At 42.1% G+C, this 21,184-nt stretch overlaps 1 protein-coding gene across 1 annotated transcript; it reads right to left on the bottom strand.

Annotated features, from left to right (window-relative positions):
* Positions 1 to 588: 588 nt before the first annotated feature.
* On the bottom strand, positions 589 to 20,295 carry LIX1L (limb and CNS expressed 1 like). The gene is made up of 6 exons (XM_029228390.1): positions 19,942 to 20,295; positions 11,156 to 11,319; positions 8,525 to 8,665; positions 3,741 to 3,836; positions 3,369 to 3,446; positions 589 to 2,814 (listed from the first exon to the last, which is right to left on the bottom strand). The coding sequence occupies exons 1-6, from the start codon at positions 20,231 to 20,233 to the stop codon at positions 2,572 to 2,574; spliced, it is 1,014 nt and encodes a 337-aa protein (XP_029084223.1). The 5' UTR covers positions 20,234 to 20,295; the 3' UTR covers positions 589 to 2,571.
* Between the last annotated feature and the right edge of the window lie 889 nt (positions 20,296 to 21,184).

Raw genomic sequence — 21,184 nt, 5'->3', positions numbered from 1 at the left:
GTATGGAGAAATGGTTTTATTTTAGATATGTAAGTTCAAAGAGCTTGTGTCATTCAGGTGGTAATGTCCAATATGTGGAAATATAGATGTAAAAGCTCAACAGTTTGGGGGGCTTCCCTGGTGGCGCAGTGGTTGAGAGTCCACCTGCCGATGCAGGCGACACGGGTTAGTGCCCCGGTCCGGGAAGATCCCACATGCTGCGGAGCGGCTGGGCCCGTGAGCCATGGCCGCTGAGCCTGCGCGTCCGGAGCCTGTGCTCCGCAACGGGAGAGGCCACGACAGTGAGAGGCCCGCGTACCGCAAAAGAAAAAAAACAGTTTGGGGTGAGAGGAACAGTTTTGAGCATTGTATGATAGTGGGTACGACTGCCAGCGGAATGGGTAGAGCTTCAGGAGAAAGGGCCAAGAACAAAATTCAGGCTCCTCAAATGTCTGGAGAAGCAGAGGCAGATGCCTTCCCCCAGCAGTACAACCTTATTTCTACCACCAAAAAAATACTAAGAAAAGTTCTTTTTTCATATATATGTAAAAGAAAGGGTCATTTTAGAGCTCCTCTGATACATAGGTCTCAAGAAAGAATCAATCTGGCTCACTAGACAAAAATCTATTTTTAATTGTATAAAATTATACATATAAAATACATAGAAAGTACTAAAAGGTAAGTAAAACTTTAACACCAAAAGTAGACAGATCAGGGAACAATTTTTCTCAAGTTCTTTGGGATCTTACTGGTTGGTATTTGAGAAAAATAATCCAGGAGGTGCAAAGACAAGTTCTTCCCATAACTCAACACCCCTTAACACTTCCCAGAGAAAAGAGCAAAGGAGAAATGAGGGTTTATGATATCTGGATTATAAATATCAATAAAAATTGAATAGACACACCTATTATTTAATGTAGGAGCCTCTGCTCCAACCCTACATGTGCTTCATGGAATACAGAGATGGAGCTTGGAGAATTCAAGGAAATCCCTTTCAAGCACTAATGCAATTGTTGCTAGATTCCTTGCCTCTGATCCCATATGTACTGGTCACTAAGATGATTTCAAAAGCAAGAAAGCTGACTTTCATCTTTTCCCTATCTGATCCAAAAGAGCAAACTGTAGCCTGTTTCCGAACGCATTTCTAAAAGCAAAGTGTATAATTGTTAAATGGAAAATGTAATTGCAGGAACATTAATTTCCCAAACTCAGTTTAGGAAGTGCACTGAGCTATAATATAGTATAAAGGTGATTACAGAAACAAGGAGAAAATATATCTTAGAGAGACCTACAAAAAATTCTCCCAAAGGGAAATGCTTTAGCTGTACTCCAGATCATTTCTCTCCTATTTTACCCAGGAAAGAGGTGGGGGAAGAGAATAGTATTAAAAACACAGGTAGCTGATCATTGATTCTCTTTCCCCTCCTGCAGTCTCTCATGGTTCCAATTAGGAAGTGCCATAATGCCAAAGTCTCATCTAATTTTTCTGATCAACTCATGCTCTAATAATCAATGTGGAGGAAGAGGAAAGAAAAGAGGGAAAACAAATGTGAATCTAAGGTATATACATCTAAGGTCGTAAACAGCAGCCACTTCGTGGGAGTAGGAGGAACATAGCCCTCACCGAATTGGACAGATAATGTTTCCAAAGAGAAAAATGATGGGAGGAGAAAAAGGAGGGAAATATTCTTTATCTTCTACCAATCTTTGCAGGCAGGAAGATCTATAGCCAGGGCATAACTAAGCTAGGTGAGCAGGGGAGGAGTAAAAAAAGAATACTGAAAGTTAAGCAACTTCAGCCCTGACCCCTTCAGTAGAGTATACTGGAAATCTGGACTACTGGTATGGTATGGTATGCATGCCCCAGAAGCAACATAGGTGATAAACCCCTACAGATTGTGTTTATACTCCCTCTCTTGTTTCTGGGCAGTTTCTCAGCAATTATTTTAAAAATAAGAAACCAGATCTCCACTTCCTTCCAAATAATAAAGTAAGGAAGCCCCCAAAATGAAGTACCATTTGCAGGCAGAGGAGGAGTAAGGTAGTGGTGTGGAGGCGGGGGGTGTAGGTTAGGAAATATCTAGTTACTGGAGGAACAACTTGGTACCAAGTAGCCCCAGCTCAAGAGAAACCAAAGCCAAAGTCTTCATTTTCAGGTCCTGTTGGGTCCAAGAGAAAGCAGGAATGAGGGTGAGGGTGGGGCACATAGTCCTTATTCAAGCTCCCTGTTATTTTAAAAGAAGGAGACATGAACAATTAGTCAATCACTCTGTGCTATTGAAATGACTACACAGAGTTACTGGAGTGTAAGAGCTAACAAAGCTCCAAAGACAGCCTGCTCTTCTTGTAAAGTGGTGTGGAGATGTTTTAAAAGCAACTACATCCAAAAACTACAAGTAAGAAAAGGGATCTCTCAGCAAATAGGAATCCAGGTGTAGAATTTATACATATATATATATATATGTATGTATATATATATATATGTATTTTAAAGTATAAAACTGAGAAAGTATGTACAGAAATCACACTAAGTCTTAGAAAGGACATATAAAAAACGGGCCTGGAGAGGATGGGGAGTATGTGGGTAGATGCCTAGCAACTGGAAGAATGCATGTTGCCCAACTGCCCAGCAGCCAGCATGAGAATATCTTTCTTCTCCTTGTGGAAGCGCAGCTCCTTGCCTGCCAGCCGGGCTTCATCCAGCTCCCTCTCAGTAGAGGCCAGCTCTCTAGACAGCGCTCCTGGCACACTCTGCTCCCGGCTCACCCAGTCCAATGCCATTTGGTGGCGAATATCATCGTCTAGGGCCCGGTGTGAATAATGAGCCAACACTTCCTGGAGGGGGAGAGGAATGTCAAAGTCATGGACAAAGTAAAGGTTCATACCACATTGACCCAACTGGGACTAGGAACTCTCAGCCTTTGAGTCGTAACTGAAGTCAGCACTGGAGTCCTTTGAGGAGATTCTTATGGGGAATTTCCTGGTGGGAGAAGCAAGGCAGGTAAAAGAATCACAGTTAAGATTTTAAAAGGAAAGATTATGGGAATGAAGCCTTTAAGTAAGGCTTTCAAGATTCACAACCTGGTAGGCTTGCTTATTCTAACACAACATCCACCTCCAAATAGTTCTTCTGGGACTTCCCTGGTGGCACAGTGGTTAAGACTGTGTGCTCTCAATGCAGGGGGCCCGGGTTCGATCCCTGGTCAGGGAACTAGATCCCACGTGCATGCTGCAACTAAGAGTTCGCATGCCACAACTAGGAGTTCACATGCCACAACTAAGGAGCCCATGTGCCGCAACTAAGACCCAGTGCAACGAAAATAAATAAATTAATATTTTTTAAAAAATAGTCCTTCTGCCAGACTCCCCTCACCCATAGGAACTCTTACCTGCCGGGAGCACTGTCTTTCTCTCATGGCCTTAAGGCTGCCATTCCAGTGCAGCAGTTGAAAAACTGTCATTAGCTCCTGGAGGAAGAAAATATGAAGTGCCAGGACAGTGGCATATATATTGGGGGGTTGCATCAGAATTAAATGAGGAAACTTTCACAAAATGTAATTGTGGCAGCATCTCTTATACCAACTCTGATACATCTTTGGGGGAAGGAAGATATTTATATTTTGAAAAATATCCTAATAACCTTTTCTGCCTTCCTTTCCAATTGAGTGTTAGTAGGAGGTGCGCGCACGTATGTGTGTGTGTGTGTATACAGGCTGACCCATGTTATTAGAGCCAGGGAAGTAGATAGAATAGTATAGTACCTGGAACTCCAACATTGACTTGCCCTTGTTGGATTCCAACATGAATCGGAAGGCACCAATCCCTGTATTTGGGTTGTCAGCTTCTTCCCTGTTGCCCTGGTAACAGAGGAAAGGAAAAGACAAATAGATTTTCAATCAGGATTATCACCTCAAAGAGCACTGTCCAAGAGGAATATAATGTAAGCCACATGTATAATGTAGTTGCCACATTACAGTAAAAAATATACAATAAATATTAATTTTAATAGCATATTTTATTTAACCTAATAAACTCAAAATATTATTTCAACTATAATCATTATAAAAATTATTAATGAGGGCTTCCCTGGTGGCGCAGTGGTTGAGAGTCCGCCTGCCAATGCAGGGGACACGGGCTCGTGCCCCGGTCCGGGAGGATCCCACATGCCGCGGAGCGGCTGGGCCCGTGAGCCATGGCCGCCGAGCCTGCGCGTCCGGAGCCTGTGCTCCGCCGCAACGGGAGAGGCCATAACAGTGAGAGGCCCGCGTACCGTTTAAAAAAAAAAAAAAAAAAAATTATTAATGAAACATCTTTTTCTTGTACTAAGTTTTCAAAATCTGGTGTCTCTTTCATCTTACAGCACATCTCAGTTCATACTAGCCACATCTCAAATGCTCAATAGCTGTATGTGGCTAGTGGCTATTCTGCTGGTCAGCACAGTCCTAGAGGCCTCCAAAGTCACCACACATTTTAACTTAGGTGACAGAGAAAAGTCAACCTGGTTTTCCCTATTTTACAAAAGGGGGAACACTGAAACATAGAGAGGAGTCCTGATTTAGCTAAAATAACAGAGTGAGTTCAGCATACAGGATTGGACTAGCTTAGAGGACAATTGACAAATGCATTTTAAAGGGCAACAATAAAAGTCATAAGCATGGCAAATTCTGGGTAGCAGTTTGGCCTCCTGGACATTTGCTTCATGTGTCTTCTACTGGCGACATGACCCCGCAGGGGTAGAACTAAGATACATTGTCCTACCTGCAAGCCTAGTGTGTACAAAAAAACAATACAGTATAGAAGTTAAGAGCGTGGACTAGAGTTCCTACTAGTCTTGCGGCCTTGGTGAAGTTATTTAACCTCTCTGTTCCTCAGCTACCTTAACTGTAAAATGAGAACAATCATAGATCTACCTTACAGGATTGTTTTAAGAATTAAAGAGTTTTTAAATTTAAACTTAAAAAGAGATAAATGCAGTCTAACAATTCCAATCATATAATTTGGGTGCATTATTGTATTGGACCTGGTGTCCAGTTACACAATCCAAATCCATTCAGGTACTGGCTCTGGTTTGTGCTATTTGGTGGTGGTTTCATATTATTGGAGATAATTCCAGATCCTAGGTCTTGCAGGGACTCCCAAAATAAGGGCATCTCCTGGTTTACTAGTGACCCTTTTGTCAACCTGATCTAGAAGAATAAGGCCAGGAGACTACTGGGAACACAGGGATCCAACTTTCTCCTCCTGCTTCCTGAGAGGTTTCCTGCTCTTTCTAGCCAGTTCCACACACCCACCCCCTCCCAAGATAAGACCTTTATTCTGCTCTCTTTGAGCAAGGGGACTGGATAGGGGTCAGGAGCCAATCAAGTTATATCCAAATTCAGTTTATTGTGGGATGCTTTATCATGAGGTTTTACTGTACATGTATCACACCTAAAATAATGCCAGGCACTTAGTAAGTATACCATAAGTGCTAGTTTATTATTATTATTTGCTTTCACTGTGCTAGAGTTAACAAGAAGTCAGAACTACTCAAAATCAACCCACTTTGTTTTGTGGCTCATGAGAAACAATCATGCCACATGTAGTTAATCTTTGTGGTGAAGCAAAGATCACAAAATTTGTATTTAGAAGTGAAAATCTAGAGGCAGGAAGGAAAATGGTGGTAATTTTCGCCATTAGGATTTAGGGCTTTAAAGCAAGCAATAGTTTTCATTTTTATCTTTAATAGTTCAATGCGATACCTTATTCAGTACCTCCAAACTTTTCCATGATATGGCCCAAAGAAAATAATGACCCTATCTGTACAGCCAACTGGGATATACAGAGAAGGCTGCTGGCAGAGCAGCTGCCAGCAGAGGCTGTGGGGCAGAGGAGTCCATCCGCCCTAGGCCTTGTTCAATTCCCCTGAGAGTTGAGGGGATCAATATCATGGCACATCTGTAACCTATTTGGAGTACACGAGTGTGGAATGACCCACCATTGGCAAGTTCCACCACATATGACACTTCTACACCTAACAAGGTGATATATGAGCTCCATTTATTCAATAAACATTTAATCACAGAATACTTGATTAGTGGTAGGAACATTAGAATATAATTGGAAAGGAATTAGAGTTAATTTTAATTTAACCTACTTATTTTACAAATGAGGAAACTCAGACCCACAGAGGCTAGGTGATTTGTCAAAAGACATAATATAGTATCAGATTCAGGACTTTTGAAGGACAAAAGCTAAAAGCAAAGAATGTGGACATCACTCTTTGCCCATGGCTAAGACCAAATGAAAATTGTTATTCTGGAGTATGGGAATTCCATTGGGATATTAATGAGAAATCCATTAAGTTCTCAATTTGGGGGGTTAATCAAAAAAGAATACTGGCATGAGAAGAAGAATAGTTTACATTTCTTAAACACTTTGTAGCAGACACTGCTGGTGACCTATCCAATATCTATTTCCTTCTTCCTTACTAAAGAACCTTAATCTTATTCTAGTGCCTATACATCCCCCAATTGCCTCAGAGAAGAGTGATTTTATCCTAACTCCAGTGGGTAAATCCTAATCCCTTTTGCCTGTGACTGGTTTTAAGGTGGGAATTCTGGGCATTGGGTGGTAGAGGGGAGTTCTGCTGGAGAGCTTCTGGGAAAAGATTCCTTACTACTAAAGAGACACGAGAAAAGATGGTCTCTTTCTGTCTCTGAGTTTAGTTTTGTCTGTATTTAACAACTGGAACTCTGTAGCTGTCTTGTACCCTGAGGGGAGTCAGCCCAAGGGCAAAGCCAATATCTAGAGGATGGCTGAGTTGAGAGATGGAAAGAATTTGGGCCAGTAGATGATGACATTCTTTCTTTTCCCCCCAGGTTAAATGTCTGCTTTATTCAGATCCAGTGACCAGAGTCCCAGGCAGCCAATTTTGCGGGAGATTTTGCACCTGAGTGTCTCCCTGCCAGACCCTCCCAAGAGTGTGCTCCTACAGATGGGACATCAGAACTCGTCCTTTATGTCAAAATGGGACTGGTCTTCAGGCTTGAAGTCCAGGTTGGGGCTGCCATCCTAGATGATGACATTCTTGATCCATCGAATTATCTAGCCCTGAAATCTGCCCTACTTCTAGACTTCTTATCATGTTAGATAATACATTTCCTTCCTTTATTTATTAAGTCAACTTGAAGTGAGATTTTCTATTACTTGCACCTAAAGGCACCTAAACAGATAACATGTACTAAGCGCTGGAACATATTCTCTTTTATCCAATAATCCTATGTGATAGGTATAATTGTTATCCTATTCTACAGATGAGGAAACCAAGACAGATTAAATATCTTGTTCAAAGTCACATAACAAGTAGAACCATAATTTCAAAACGATGAATTCAGAGCCCATGCTCATAACCACTGCTTTCTATAATCCAATCTAATGTTTCATTTTATAATACACTAGGTGACTTAAGAGTGAAAAATGTGCTCTCTTAATTTTAACTGATTTGATTAATATAAAAATATTTTTATTCCCTGCAGATACTGCTGACTGGGGCAAAAAGTAATAGGAGAAAAACAGATGGGTCCTAGGCTACAGAGGGATTATGATTCAGTGTTCAATACTAATCTACAAAACAGATAACTGAAGGAGTTAGTATATGTAATTACATCATAAATGCAAAGAAAACATAAACAGAAAATTGATCTGACTTTATCTCCCTATCAATGGTCTTGTGCAGAGGGAGGAAGAAGGCAGTGCTAATTTCTAAGATGTACCTCTAAGCTAGAAAAGTCCGTAAGTTGACTCGGGTTCTAGTCTTGGCTCTACCATTTACAAGCTATATTATTTTAGGCAAAGCTTCACTTCTGTGTTTTTAGTTTCCTCATCTGTAAAACAGGGGTAATAATAGTACTCACACCTCATAGGATTGTTGTGAAGATCAAATGAGATAAAATACATATAAATCCCCTCAAAGAGTCCCTGGCACAAAATAAATACTCAGTTAGGATTAGCTATGGTTATCATCATTATCATTATCATTTAAAGAACAGATGTTCTTTTTAAAGGGAGTAAATAAATTACACTCCCCATTCCTAGACAGGTAAAAAGACAAGACACTTTTATTATAAAGTGTTCTTCATTAATATGATGAAGTAATGGAGGCAGGAAACAAGTGACAATAAAAACAATCATAAAAAAAAAGAACAGTGAAGGAAGAAGGGACTAAGGTCTTAAACCAAAATTGGGAAAAGTGAAATTCAAGCTCAATTTTTATTTTGTAATACCTCTAAACTTCCATAAATCTTGAAGTAAAGGTTTCTAGATACCAAAGAGACAAAACGAAAGAGACAAAATAACAAAAACAAAAACACACATAGAATTAGAGACTGAGACATGTGGAGCATATAATACAAAAGACTGACAGAAAATAAACAGAAAGAACAGAAATGCAGACAGGAAAGAAAACCAAGAATTCACGCTCTGTTTCCCGGGAATATACAAGATTTCCCAATCAGCCAATTCTCCCATCCCCCACTCTCCTCCCTTCCAACTCCAAGTAACTTACATTGAAAGATGCCAGGGCCTCAGAGACACTCTTCTCAATGAACTCATCAGTGATTCTTCGGGAAGGATGTTCATTAAACACAGAGTTCATTAGCGCAATCTTTGCAGCACTCCGCCGGGCTTCAGCTTTTGTGGGGCAAAACTAGGCAGGGAGACAGAGAAAATATGTGCGCATGTGTATCTGAGAGAGGAAGGAAAAGTGGGAGGGAAACACTTGGGATAGAAGATACTTGGATATTCTTTGGCGAAATCAGTTTGTTCAACACACCCTCCAAAGTTTTTATTGTAAAATGGTTGGGGCATTTGGAAACATAAATTTGATTCAACATCCTGAAGTCATTAAGGAACTGGAGACAGCTGTAGCTCATACCAAATTGAATGCAGGATGAAGAAGACTGCTGAGGTCAGCATATAATCACTGGATATGAAAAATACCCCTGTTTAAACTGTCAAGAGAATTAATTACTCAAAAGCCAGATTCTGGCCAGTCTGTTAGAAATCTGTATCTTGTTCTCTTATTCTGCAGACAGGCAAGAATTTTTTCATCCCTCTAGATAACCTAAGATTAGAACAAAGCTATGTCTAAGCTGCTTCTGCAGAGGAGCCCTCTAGTCTCTATCAGAAGCACCCATTTGGGATTCTTGGACTTTTCTTTTAGCTATGTGCAGGCAGTTTCCCCAATAATGTAGTGAGCTACGGAGCTATCCCTGAACAGAGTCTAAGGTCTGAGGAAGGATTTTATAGTCTTCCCCCACCCGCTCCCAGTAGAAGCAAAGAGAAGAGAGGTGGCTAGGGAAAGGAAAGCTGACCCGAGGAAAACAAGAAAAAATTTTAACTTAATTCATGTTTTTACATTGTATCCAACATATGTAGTAACATAGAACAAGGCTGATTTTCAAAAGTCTTAAATCACTCAACTTCAGATCCCTAGCCACCTTTATAATTCATCTTCACTGGCTGCCTCAAAGGCCTCTGTGCCCCTGTCATTTGTGATTAGGATGAGAGAAAAGGAAGAAAGTGATGTTATAGTTTTAAAAAGTAGACCAGGTTATGTTTGCTACTTAACCATCCTTAATATCAGTAATTCCCAGTTTCCTTTAGCTGACAGGTCTCTCTGAAACAACATATGGAGTTTTGTGCATTAATCCTGTCTTCTTGCTTATTCAGTTTCTCTGTTTCCACTTCTCTCACTATTTATTAGCCTGCTGCTCTTTCTACTATATAGTGCTCTTTCTGAAAAGTCATCTATGAAGAAAACCACCAGGAGAAATTTCACCTGCCAAAGTGGATATAAAAGATATAAGCTAAAAGGGGCCAAGATAGATAATTCTACTCTTTCAGTAAATAACAGAAATCAAATTACTCTGATGGTCCAGTTTGGGGCATCCCCATAAAATTATTAAATCTTTAATCAACAGTATGATGAGGTGGGAAAAGGAAGGAAAGGTCTTATTTTCTAGTAGCAAAAGATAAACATTAGTCATCTTGGGCATATGTTTATTTCTCTGAAATGGCTGGGGTTCTGAGAGAAAAATTTAGGCACCCGATTTGAAATGAAGCTTCCTTAGGTCTGTTTCCGTTTGAGGCAGGAACTGAGCTACAATGGCACTCATTCATGCAACAGATTTATTAAGTGTCTATTCTCTGCTGGGCACTGAGTTTGATGGTAGAGATTTAAAGCTGAACAAGAAAGAAGACAGACACTACCTCTGCCTCCGTGGAGCATAGTCCACTAGGAGAGAGAAACAGTCAATTACGATATGTTTTGATAAATGATATGATAGGGGAAGTTCAAGGCACTATGGAAGCACAGAGCAGAGGGTATAACTTTGTCTAAGGGTTATACAAACCATACAGAAAACAGAAAAGTGTCTAGTCTCTTCTCTAAATTCCTACTCAGGCTCTAAGTTGACATTTCAGGAGGCTACCTTCCTATCTGCAATGTGAAAAATCCATCTTTGATGATAATATTCACACTAGTCAAATTTCTCGTTACCCTGTAATAGCATCAACGCTTTTCATCATCATATACTACAGGACTTTCATATAACTGTAGAATGCTAGTACCAGAAATACTGGTTAGAAATAATCTAATCTATCTCCTTCATATTATAGATGGGGAAACTGAGGCCCAGAGAAATTACTCGACTTGCCCTGTTAGCAGTCAGGGGAACAAGAATTTGGATCTCCTAACGCTTAGGTGAGTACTATTTCCACCATATATAGTCCCTCTCCTTTGATCTCTTAGAGAACTCAAACATTGCTTTCCTTAGTGATAGTGATATGAAAAAGTACCGGGGGCAATGAGTATTATTCTACGTCCTCAAAAAGAGATAGCAGGAAGTTGGAAAGCCAGATTAGAATGTGAGTTAGATGCTAGTAGTCTGCTTTTCTTTCAGCCTTCAAAAACTCAAGCCCACTTTGAATTTGAGTATGGTTAAAAGAAAAGCATGCTACTGAGGTTTTTTCTGCTCAGATGAGCCTCAGATGCTTTTCAGAATGATTTGCCCAGAATTGGTCCAAGTCCTCAAATATGTGACTTTGGATAGAGATTTAATGGCCAAAGTGATAGAGAAAGACATTAGTAGCACCTAAGCGTTTATCTTTGCTACTGCTGCCTCAGAACTCTTACCTGGAAACTCCCAAAGCAACTTCCCCCAGGCAGGGTGACATAGCAGACATAGGGAGGGCTGTTGGAGGGAACCATCTCATAAACCACGAGAGCCCCATTCTTCAAGTCAGCCCCACGGGACTGTTTCATCTGCCAGAATTCCTGAAGTGCCTCCACCACATTCACTACAAAAAGAGAAGTAGTTAAGTTCAGCAGTAAGAACACTTCCAAGCAGTGCTCTGCCTCAATACAGTATCTGTAACCTGTACTTACATTAAGAATCTAGCCCCCTTAGCTCCCTACCTATTACCATTTAAAAGCATTTTAATTAATAAGCCTATGCTGTGATTAAGTCCATTTGCATAGGAAGACCAGAGTATGCCTGCCCTCCTCCGCTACTTCCCTGGTTCACATTTGATTAGTCCTAGACACCAAAGGAGAATAGCATAAATATTGGAGGCCAGAGTTTCCAAGGTCAGCATACCATTATCACTGACTGATGAAGTAGATTATTCCACAATTGGTCAGCTGGCCTAGAAGAGCAATAACCACCATGATCATAAGTGCTAACATTTACTGAACATTTACTGTATGTCACATTTTCTCCAAGTGCTTTACCTATTTAATCACAACAATCTTATGAGGCAGGTACTTTTATTTTCCCCATTTTACAGATGAGGGAAATGAGACACAGGGAGGTTAAATAATTTGCCCAAGGATATAACAGCTAGAAAGCAGAAGAGCAAGAACTCAAACCCAGGCAGTCTTGGTTCCAGAGTCAATGTTCCAGAGTCAATTATATAATACTGTCACTCAAGGAAATACGGCCGTATTAGCCATTTTCAAGGCTGTGCTTCTGGTGAGCAAACCCATGAATAGATTCCTTTTCCATTCTGGAATACTATGTGTATACTATATATATATATGAGAGAGAGAGACAGAGAGACAGAGAGAGAGAAAGAGAGAGAGAAAGGGAGAGAAAGAAAGAGAGAAGAGAGAGAGCAAGCAAGAAAGAAAGAAATAGAGAAAGAAAGAAAGAGAGAGAAAGGGAGGGAGGGGGAGAGAGAGATAAAGAAAGAAAGAAAGAAAAAGAGAGAGAGAAAAAAGAAAGAAAGAAAGAAAGGAAGGAAGGAAGGAGGGAAGGGAGGAAGGGAATGAATTCTGAGGCTTTCCCTAGGCATAAATGATCTTTGGAAGGACTGTATATTGGGAAACACTCCTCCACAGGTCTCCTGCACTACTTTCCATCTTGCTAGGTATGCCAAGATTTCAAGGCCCTGACTGCTCCTTACTTGGGCCCTTTCTCAGGATTTAATTTGCAGCAAGAAACCTTGAGGGATGAAGTAATATCTCCCTCTGGGACAAAGAACAAGCTTGCTTACTGTTTGCTATAAAATGGCAGGTTCCCCAAGCTCAGTGTTCCTCTCCTGTAATGCAACCCATGGCCTGTAAGCATCCACCTGAGCCCTCCACATCAGACTTGGGAGACAAGGGAAACCAATGCAAGCAAACAGGATGCTCATGCTACTTGCTGTTCTATGAGTAATAAAGTCCTTTGTCTCTGACCCAGAAGGCTCTTGACTTCTGCCAGCATCCATGAAACAGTAACCGGCTATGTTATTAGTTGTATATAGGGTAAAATCAAACTCCAGACTTGACACTGTATTCCAGAAATTCCAGAACAGTTCCCTTCATCCCTCAATACTTGGATTCAATTATTCCACAAATATGTATTGAGTACCTACTCTGTGCTAGACTGTGTGCTGGGTGCTAGGCTGTTACAATAGTGAGCAAAACCATACACATACACCATACAATTTTTACAAATGAAAAATTGCAACAGTGATAAATGCCATAAAGGAGTGGTAAATGGTGGTAAATGTAGGAGCATCTGACTAATTAAGAAGGTCAAAGAAAGCTACCCTGACAAGGTAATATTTAAGCTCAGATATAAGTACTAATTCCCTAGGCAAAAAGGTGAGAGAATAGTGCTCTGAGCAGAAGGAATAGCATGTACGATGGCTCTGCAGCAGCAGGAAATATGGTGAATAAAGGGACTAGTGTGGCCAGAAAAGAGAGAGTGAGGGGTAGTATAAATGCAAGGTGAGGTTGCACACACACACACACACAAAAAAAAGCAGGGACCAGATCAGGTCAGACCTGGTGGGTCATGTTAGAATATTGGCTTTATCCTAGGAGCAATGGAAATCTCTTGAAGAGTTTTAAATGGAAGGAGGGATAAAATCAGTTTGTTTTTGGAAAGGATCTTTTTTTTTTTAAATTTAATTTATTTATTTATGGCTGTGTTGGGTCCTCGTTCCTGTGCGAGGGCTTTCTCCAGTTGCAGCAAGCGGGGGCCACTCTTCACGCGCGGGTCTCTCACTATGGCAGCCTCTCTTGTTACGGAGCACAGGCTCCAGACGCGCAGGCTCAGTAATTGCGGCTCACGGGCCTAGTTGCTCCGTGGCATGGGGGATCTTCCCAGACCAGGGCTCAAACCCGTGTCCCCTGCATTAGCAAGCAGACTCTCAACCACTGCGCCACCAGGGAAGGCCTAGAAAGGATCTCTTTGACTCTAAGGTTCCAAACATTTCAAATGGCTTTAACTAAAGCCTCGTAATAAAGATTCATCACACACATTCTCCAATATCTTCCAACGTGACCACTCTCTACTCTTAGTTACAACAAGGACTCGTTAATTCTATTATATTACATTAGTTAAGATCTGACAAGGAGAAGACACCAAGATGGGACAGACAGGCAAGAGATTTACTGGGGAGGAAGCAGGAGAAGGGAGAGCCTTCAGACCATGTTTTAGGTCTGACACCTGTGGAAGGAGAAAGGGAAGGCAGGAAGTTTGGATATGTGAGTCTCAGACTGCAGCACCGTTCCAAGAAAGGCTTGGCCAGGCCAGTAGGAAGTCCTCAAGCCAAAGGAATCCCACATCTCACTAGGATGTGCCTGAGTTAGTACCCCTGCTGTGCTCAGTCATTGACTGGAAGCAGCCTGCAGGATGTGTGGCCTCAGTGCAAATGTGGTGATGAACTCAGAGGGGACAGCAGTTTAAGGCTGTCAGTCAATTATGCTCCCGGCAGCTGGAGATATTAAACACGTTTTCATGGCTGCCACACACACATTAAACAAAAATTTGAGCACTTAATAGGTGCATAGCTCTATTCTCGGCATTAGAGATGCAAAGATGAATAACATACATTCCCTGCCAGGAAGGTGTTCAAAAGCTAGTGGCCAATAATAACTTATCTTACCTGCTCTGCAACTGAAGCAAGCACTCCATGTACCAGCCAGGGTTTGAAAAGCAGCATAAGCTCTTTACTAATACTCTACATTTAACTGACTTTTAAAAATATTCATTCTTCCATTAAAAGACAGCATGAAAAGAAAACTCTCTTTTTCCCACCCTTGGTTTTAGCAGAGGCTCTTCAGAGGTCACTGCTGCCCAGAAAGCTTAGCCACCCTTGTTCTTTTCATTGAGATCTTTTCAGGCCCAGTTCCCTCTTTGAGACAATGTAGCACAATGTGCTGGGTGACAGCTCTCCTGACATACAAACAACAGGGAGAATATTGAAATAAAGAGGAAGGGGAGGAGACTGCTATAATGGGGAAGGCCCTATTAAAAAGCATATGTCCATTCCATGTCCAGTTAAATCCCTTTTGGCACAGAGTACAGGACTATTTTTAAATGATTACTCAAAGCCAAATGAAACAGGGAGTCTTATTTCAGAAATGTGAGCATGAAATGAGAAACTGGGCAAAGTGATCAGGAAAAAAGCAATGAATTGTGATCTACGTTTGAAAATGCTCATAAGACTCATTCATTTCTAGAGCTGAAAGGGACTTTAGAGATTTTCTAGTCCAAGTCAGGCTAAGAAATGACTTGGCTGAGGTCACATAGCTGTGGCAGAAGTGGGGCATGAAAGTAGAAATTCTGATGCCCATGGTTTTTCCAATTTGGGAATCTTAACCCAGGGTCCAAGGTCCAGTCCATGGTTGAACTTCGTGGGGGTTCACAAGTCCCCTAACACTCTAAGTAAAATTAAGCATGTGTGTGTGTCTGTGTGTGTGTGTGCGTATGAGTATTTGTGTGTGTGTGGGTGTAGGGAGGGTGCTCATAGTTTTGATCAGATTTTCAGTGAGGAATCATGGATATAATGGTTTACGTAAGGATGGTTAAAGGGACAGTGAGGTAGGAGGGTAGCAATTACTGAGACATACATATCTGACAGCTACAATTAATTTTTGGAAGTCACTGGTGGATGCTGGGCTGAAAGGGACACGAAAGACCAAGATAGTGAGGAATATTTAAGTGCTTGTACCATAATGTTGAACAACAACAAGAAAGATAATACTTTTGGTTTTTCCTTAGGAGATAAAATATTAGATGAATGTCTAAGAGGCAAGACAGACAGATTGTATACCCACCAGAGTAAAAACATTAAAACAACAATGGGGTCTTCCCTCGTGGTCTAGTGGTTAAGACTCCATGCTCCCAAGGCAGGGGGCCTGGGTTTGATCCCTGGTCAGGGAAGTAGATCCTGCATGCTGCAACTAACAGCCTGCATGCTGCAATGAAGATCCCACTTGCTGCAACTAAGACCCAGCACAGCTAAAGAAATAAATATTTTTTAAAAAATTAAATAAAACACCACATGAAACTATAATAAAAATTTTATAAAAATAAATACAATCTTGTAGTGGGGCAGCATGGATAAATAGATAATAAACAGATAATGAAATTGAGAGGTGAGTGAGAAGGTTCTCTCTGATCATACAGGATGATGAGAATAGTCTGGCCTGGCTTAATTCACATTATTATGAAGATAGGGAAGCTGGTTAACAATACTTCATCTGACATTTCCTATTTCAGTTTGTAGAAGGTATCCCTGAATAGCCCACGGTGCATAGTCTCTGGAAGGGATGGAAGGGAAGGATTGAAAAGTGATGTGACTTTGGGAGAGGACTATGGTAAGCTGAATAATGCCCCCTGCCAAGATGTCCATGTCCTAACCCTTGGAACCTGTAAATGTTACCTTATGTGGCAACGATTTTGCAGACGTGATTAAGTTAGGGATCTGAGATGGGGAAATTATCATGGATTTTTGGTGGGCCCTAAATGTAATCACAGGTGTCCTTAGGGAAGGAGACTTGATGAAACACAGAAGAGGAGAAGGCAGCATGAACATGGAGGCAGAAATTGGAATGAGGCAGTCACAAGCCAAGGAATGCTGGCAGCCCCCAGAAGCTGGAAGAAGCAAGGAAGCAGATTCTCCCCTAGAGCCTCTGGAGGGAGCACAAACCTGCTGTGACACCTTGACTTTGGCCCGGTGATACTGATTTTGAACTTCTGGAGTCCAGAACTGTGAGAGAATAAATTTCTGTTGTTTTAAGCCAACTTCGTGATAATTTGTTACAGCAGCCACAGGAAGTAATACAGGGTCTAATCCAACACTCCAAAAATTAGAAACATTCAGATCAATCATTTTAACTACATACTCACTTACAACAAAGAAGCTGTCTGTGATTCTGAGGGAAAGGAAAAACTGTAAACAGAAAATACCACACAAGATTCATTTGTTCAGCCTAGTGGAGTAGCTGGGCAGAATTTCCAATCATGTAACCATATTGTGATATAAAGGGACAGCAATAATTTTAAAATAGATAGGTTTGAAGAGGGCAACACAGAAGTTACAGAGCAAGGAAAGTGACCTGGTCATTCAGGCAATCGTGCCTGCTTAGAGACTACCAGCTGTCAGCCATTAGAAGAAGGGGTCTATATGCCATGCGGAAAAAGGGGCAAAGGAAACGGTAATGCTAACAATACCTATCAAATGCACAGCTATCAAAGCATATCCACATGCGTAATAATAGCAGCCACTCATTGAGTACTATGTGCTGTGTGCTTTACATTCATTATCTCATTTAATCCATGCAGAACTATTAAGATAGGTATTATAATAGCTATTGCACAAATGGTGAACAAGCTAAGGAACAGGCCACAGTGGCAGAACCAGGATTTAGAACCAAGGTTTGTTTGCCTCCAAAACCAACCCTCTTTCTGTTGTACTATCCTGTTTTATTGCACCATTAATCCTCACAGAGGCTCTATAAAGTGGACTGTGAGCTCCATGAAGATAGGGACTGAGTACCTGTCTTGTTCACCACTGGTGATCAATAAATATTCGTTAAATGAATGAATGGAACAGATGAGGCCTAGAGAGATAAAGTAATTTATCCAAGATCACACAGCCATTATTTGACAGGGCCAGGTTCTCTGATTCCAAATCCTATAGACTGATTAAGATCCTGTAGCATACTGAGCTAGGTGTGTATCTTGGGCAGGGACTGCGGGGAGAGATATAGGACAAACAAGTGAAATGACAGAAGAATTTAAAAAAAACAAATGCTGAGATCCTACATGAGTCAGGTAAATCTAAAGACTGTGCCTGGCAAAGGTAAATTTAGAGCAGTCAGGAAGAAGATGGTGAAAGATCTGAATTGAAGATGATGCAGTAAAGCATTGCTGGATTGAGGACTGGTCTGGGCAACGACTAAAGTAAATTATATTCAGGGGAATACAGCCAGCCCCCAAATACCATGCCATCAGTCACAAAGGTATGTGGACATATGCCAATGGCAGCTTTACCTATTAATTGAAGCAGAATAAGTGATTCCATGTGGTGAAGGACTTCTGAGCCAAATCAGCAGAGATTCCGCTTGCCTGAAGCTAAAATATCTGCCAAACTTTCCCAAAGTACTGGCTGGACACCCAGACTGGAAATGAGAAACTCAAGAATAATGAGAAGGACTGTGGTGGGAGGTAGGGAGGTTGGAGGGGAGAATTGCTGGAGAGTCTGAATCCTGACTGATTGCTGTTGGTCAGTACAATCCCCTTGTTCCCTCATCCTTTCTAAGGAAATGAAAAAGGTTTTACAGGATGCTCAGTTTAGACAAGAGCCTCTCCAGGTAACCCAGAGAAGAAAACTGTCACTCCTCTACAATTTTAATAAACACCTATAAGTTTCTAAGAAGGCGGCTTCAGATTTAGGGCGCCCACTCCTGGCTACTCCTATGCCCAGAGGCAAAGACCTTCCCTTGGTCTCGACTTAAAAGAGACCTGAAGCAACAGGACAATAGCTAATGGCAATTCCATTACATTGCTCTATGAAGTCTAGGAATTAAACTAGAAAAACAATTATATTCCCTCATGATGAATTTCAGGATCATGTGCATTTGCATTCCCAGCACCTAGCAGAGTGACTGCCCCGTGGTAGGAGTTCAAAATGCTGAAGAACAAAGGGAAACTGATGGGAAATGTATCATTGCACATATAAAGCAAAATGGATCTAAAAATCTGTTTTCATAGGCACCATTGGTTTTACACTGTTAGGATTTAACAATGAGAGAAAATGATGTGTTCTTCCCAAAGAAATATGAACCAATAAATTTGAGAGAATACTTGTCATTTTTTAAAGTACCCATTATGTGTCAGGTGCAATATCTCATTTAGTCCACATCATAATTCTTGAGGAAACTGAAGCTCAGCGAGGTTAAGTTGCTTCCACAGAGACACAGCTGGCAAGTGACAGAGATTTAATCTGGGATTTAATCCAGACTAGTCTTACTCCAAAGCCTGTGTGTATGCTCTTTTCACTGCATTTTCTCAGGGAGGAAAAAAAAAAAAAGTCATTACTATCTACAGAGAAAGCCCCACAACCTTTCTCTGTATTAATGTTAAACTAGAAAATTAAAGATAGTCACTTCCAGGTCAGGCAGGACCTAGCCAAGCAGAGAGAAGTGATGTCTCAGAAATTCCAGACCTGAATGCTGTATCCCACACCGCTCACTATATATTTCTTGTTACACTATAAATCTGGAACTCAAACTCAGGAAATTCTGCACTGGTTAAACAAAAACAACAAAGAAAATTCTCACATCCCCCTTTTCAGAAACCCTGGAAATTAGACATCTTTAAGATGAAGATTTCTAATGGAAATAGGGTTTCTGCCTGGCTCATTTCCACTGAATTTAACATTGAGAGAGCCAAGGCCTGGGATTTATCCTCAGTTCCTGGGCAAGGGCCAGGAAAACAGAGCCAGCCAGACAGAGAGGCTGGAGTTGTGAGGTTCCATACTTAAAAAGACACCAAAGAGGTATTAAGTCACAGGAAGCTGGTGTGGGCTCAATGGTATGGGTCCAGATTTAAAGGCACAATTGTAGCGAACTTGTGAAAGCACTGCCTAATTCCCCAGCAAATCTGAAGTTGCATTGGAAATCTCAGAGTGACATAAGTAAGAAAAGAATTTAAAAGTCAAGGTTAAGGAGATGGAGTAAATTAGCAGGGAGCCCAGGAATTGCTGAGATCACAGAAGAAAGATTGAGAGGATATGGATGAGAAATGTCTTGGATCTGAGATAAAGGATAGGATCCCACACAACGGGGACTAAAGGCAGAGAGATGTTAAGGCATTAAGCTACAGGAGGAATTCCATTCCTAAAGGAGAAAAGGTTGGATAGAAAAGAGGGTTATACCTGTAAAAAGGGGTCCCTGGAGAACATAGTAGTAATTCAATAAAGGGGAGGGGTGGGAGGCTTAAACGTGTGTATGAATGTGTGCGTCTGTGCGTGTGCGAGTCTGTGTGTGTGTGTGTGTGTGTGTAGCCCAGAAGGAAACTCCCCAAAAGGAAATGCATGTGAAGGCTCTGCGCCAGGAAAAGCGATCCAAAGGACTGTGGGAGCAAAGCTCCCTTACAGAGAGGGTGTCCCACAGGAGGCCAGACCCCGCAGACTCACCTCGGCCATAGCCCTGCGTGTGTTTGGCGAAGCTCCTCACCACGGCCTCCACGGCCTCCCGCAGCACTGCGGGGCTGCCGGCGGCGCCGGGGGGCAGCGGCAGCCCGGCGGCCCCAGACAGGAGCAGAGGCGGCGGGGGCGGTGCGGGGGGCGGCGGGGCCGGCGGGGGGCCCGCCTGGGGTGTGGCGGTGGCTGCAGCGGCCCCAGTCACTCCGGGCCGAAGCGCTCGCAGAGTGCCCCTCCCGCTGGTGCCCACTCCAGGCTGCAGCCGCTGCGCTCGCAACGTCTCCATCCCGGCCGCCAGTGGAGTAGCGGTCCAGAGCCTGCCAGCCTGGCGGGCTAACGGTCCCAGCCTCCCCCGCCAGCGAGCGCCCAGGGACTGAAGGAGGTGCCGGAGCCCAGCCGTCAGTCAAGCGGGGGCGGGGGTGAGCCAGGTCCTATGCCAATCACCAGAGAGGGGGCGGGAGCTGGCCGGCTGCCGCTCCGCCATAGGCAAATTACTGAGGAGGGCGGAGGTTCTGAGCAACCAATTACAAAGAGAAAAAGCGATATCCTCTATACTGGAGAGGCTTAGCTTGGGCGCGTCTTTGGGAGTCCTGTGGGGAGTACTAGAAAGCAGGCCAGACCCCAGGGCCTAGGCTAGAGGCAAAAAAAAAAAAAAAAAAAGGCCTGGATGCATGGCTGGGGAGAACTGTAGACAGAGTGAGAGGATTCTTAGAGAGCCTTTGTCCGACCACTTCATTTTACAGATGTAGATGAGGAAACTGGCTCAGAGAAGTGACGTGACTTGTCCAAGATCACATGCAATTGGTGGTGGAGCTAAAGCAAGGAAAGATACTGGCATTTAATGAGCATATACTTACTGTTTGTCAGACACTATACAATGTACTTTAGTGCACTGTCATTAATAGTCACAATCACTAACTAGACTTTATTATTTTACGGATAAAGAAACTGACAGAGAGGCTAGATAAATTGTCCAAAATTAAATAGCCAGAAGATGGCAAAGGAGGGTTCAGACATAGATCTTCTGATCCCCAATATTTTAATCTTTTCGTTATACCACATCGTTGGGGCATTTTCTGATTTCACCTATTCTAGGTTGAGGGAGGGAGTAAGGAAGAGTAGAATGGGTTGCTCCCATACCTCTCATTAGAGCAAGGGAGAGTTAGATTATAGGAAGAAAACCAGCAAGCTGAAAGGTCCAGGGGGACAGATTAAGACAGGTACCTTCGTTCACAGG

The sequence above is a fragment of the Monodon monoceros genome, unplaced genomic scaffold (assembly GCF_005190385.1).
Source record: "Monodon monoceros isolate NGI ecotype Baffin Bay Population unplaced genomic scaffold, NGI_Narwhal_1 Super_Scaffold_18, whole genome shotgun sequence".
In the NCBI taxonomy this organism is placed as follows: Eukaryota; Metazoa; Chordata; class Mammalia; order Artiodactyla; family Monodontidae; genus Monodon; species Monodon monoceros.
This window is presented reverse-complemented; position numbering and strand designations above follow the sequence as displayed.

What these genes read in the sequence shown, in the direction of transcription:
- LIX1L (XM_029228390.1), bottom strand. Translation starts at nt 20,233, where the DNA reads ATGGAGACGTTGCGAGCGCAGCGGCTGCAGCCTGGAGTGGGCACCAGC. An exon ending in CACGCAGGGCTATGGCCGAG is followed by an intron (nt 11,320 to 19,941) that starts GTGAGTCTGCGG and finishes CTCTTTTTGTAG; the next exon opens with TGAATGTGGTGGAGGCACTT. An exon ending in GTTGCTTTGGGAGTTTCCAG is followed by an intron (nt 8,666 to 11,155) that starts GTAAGAGTTCTG and finishes CTCCCTGCCTAG; the next exon opens with TTTTGCCCCACAAAAGCTGA.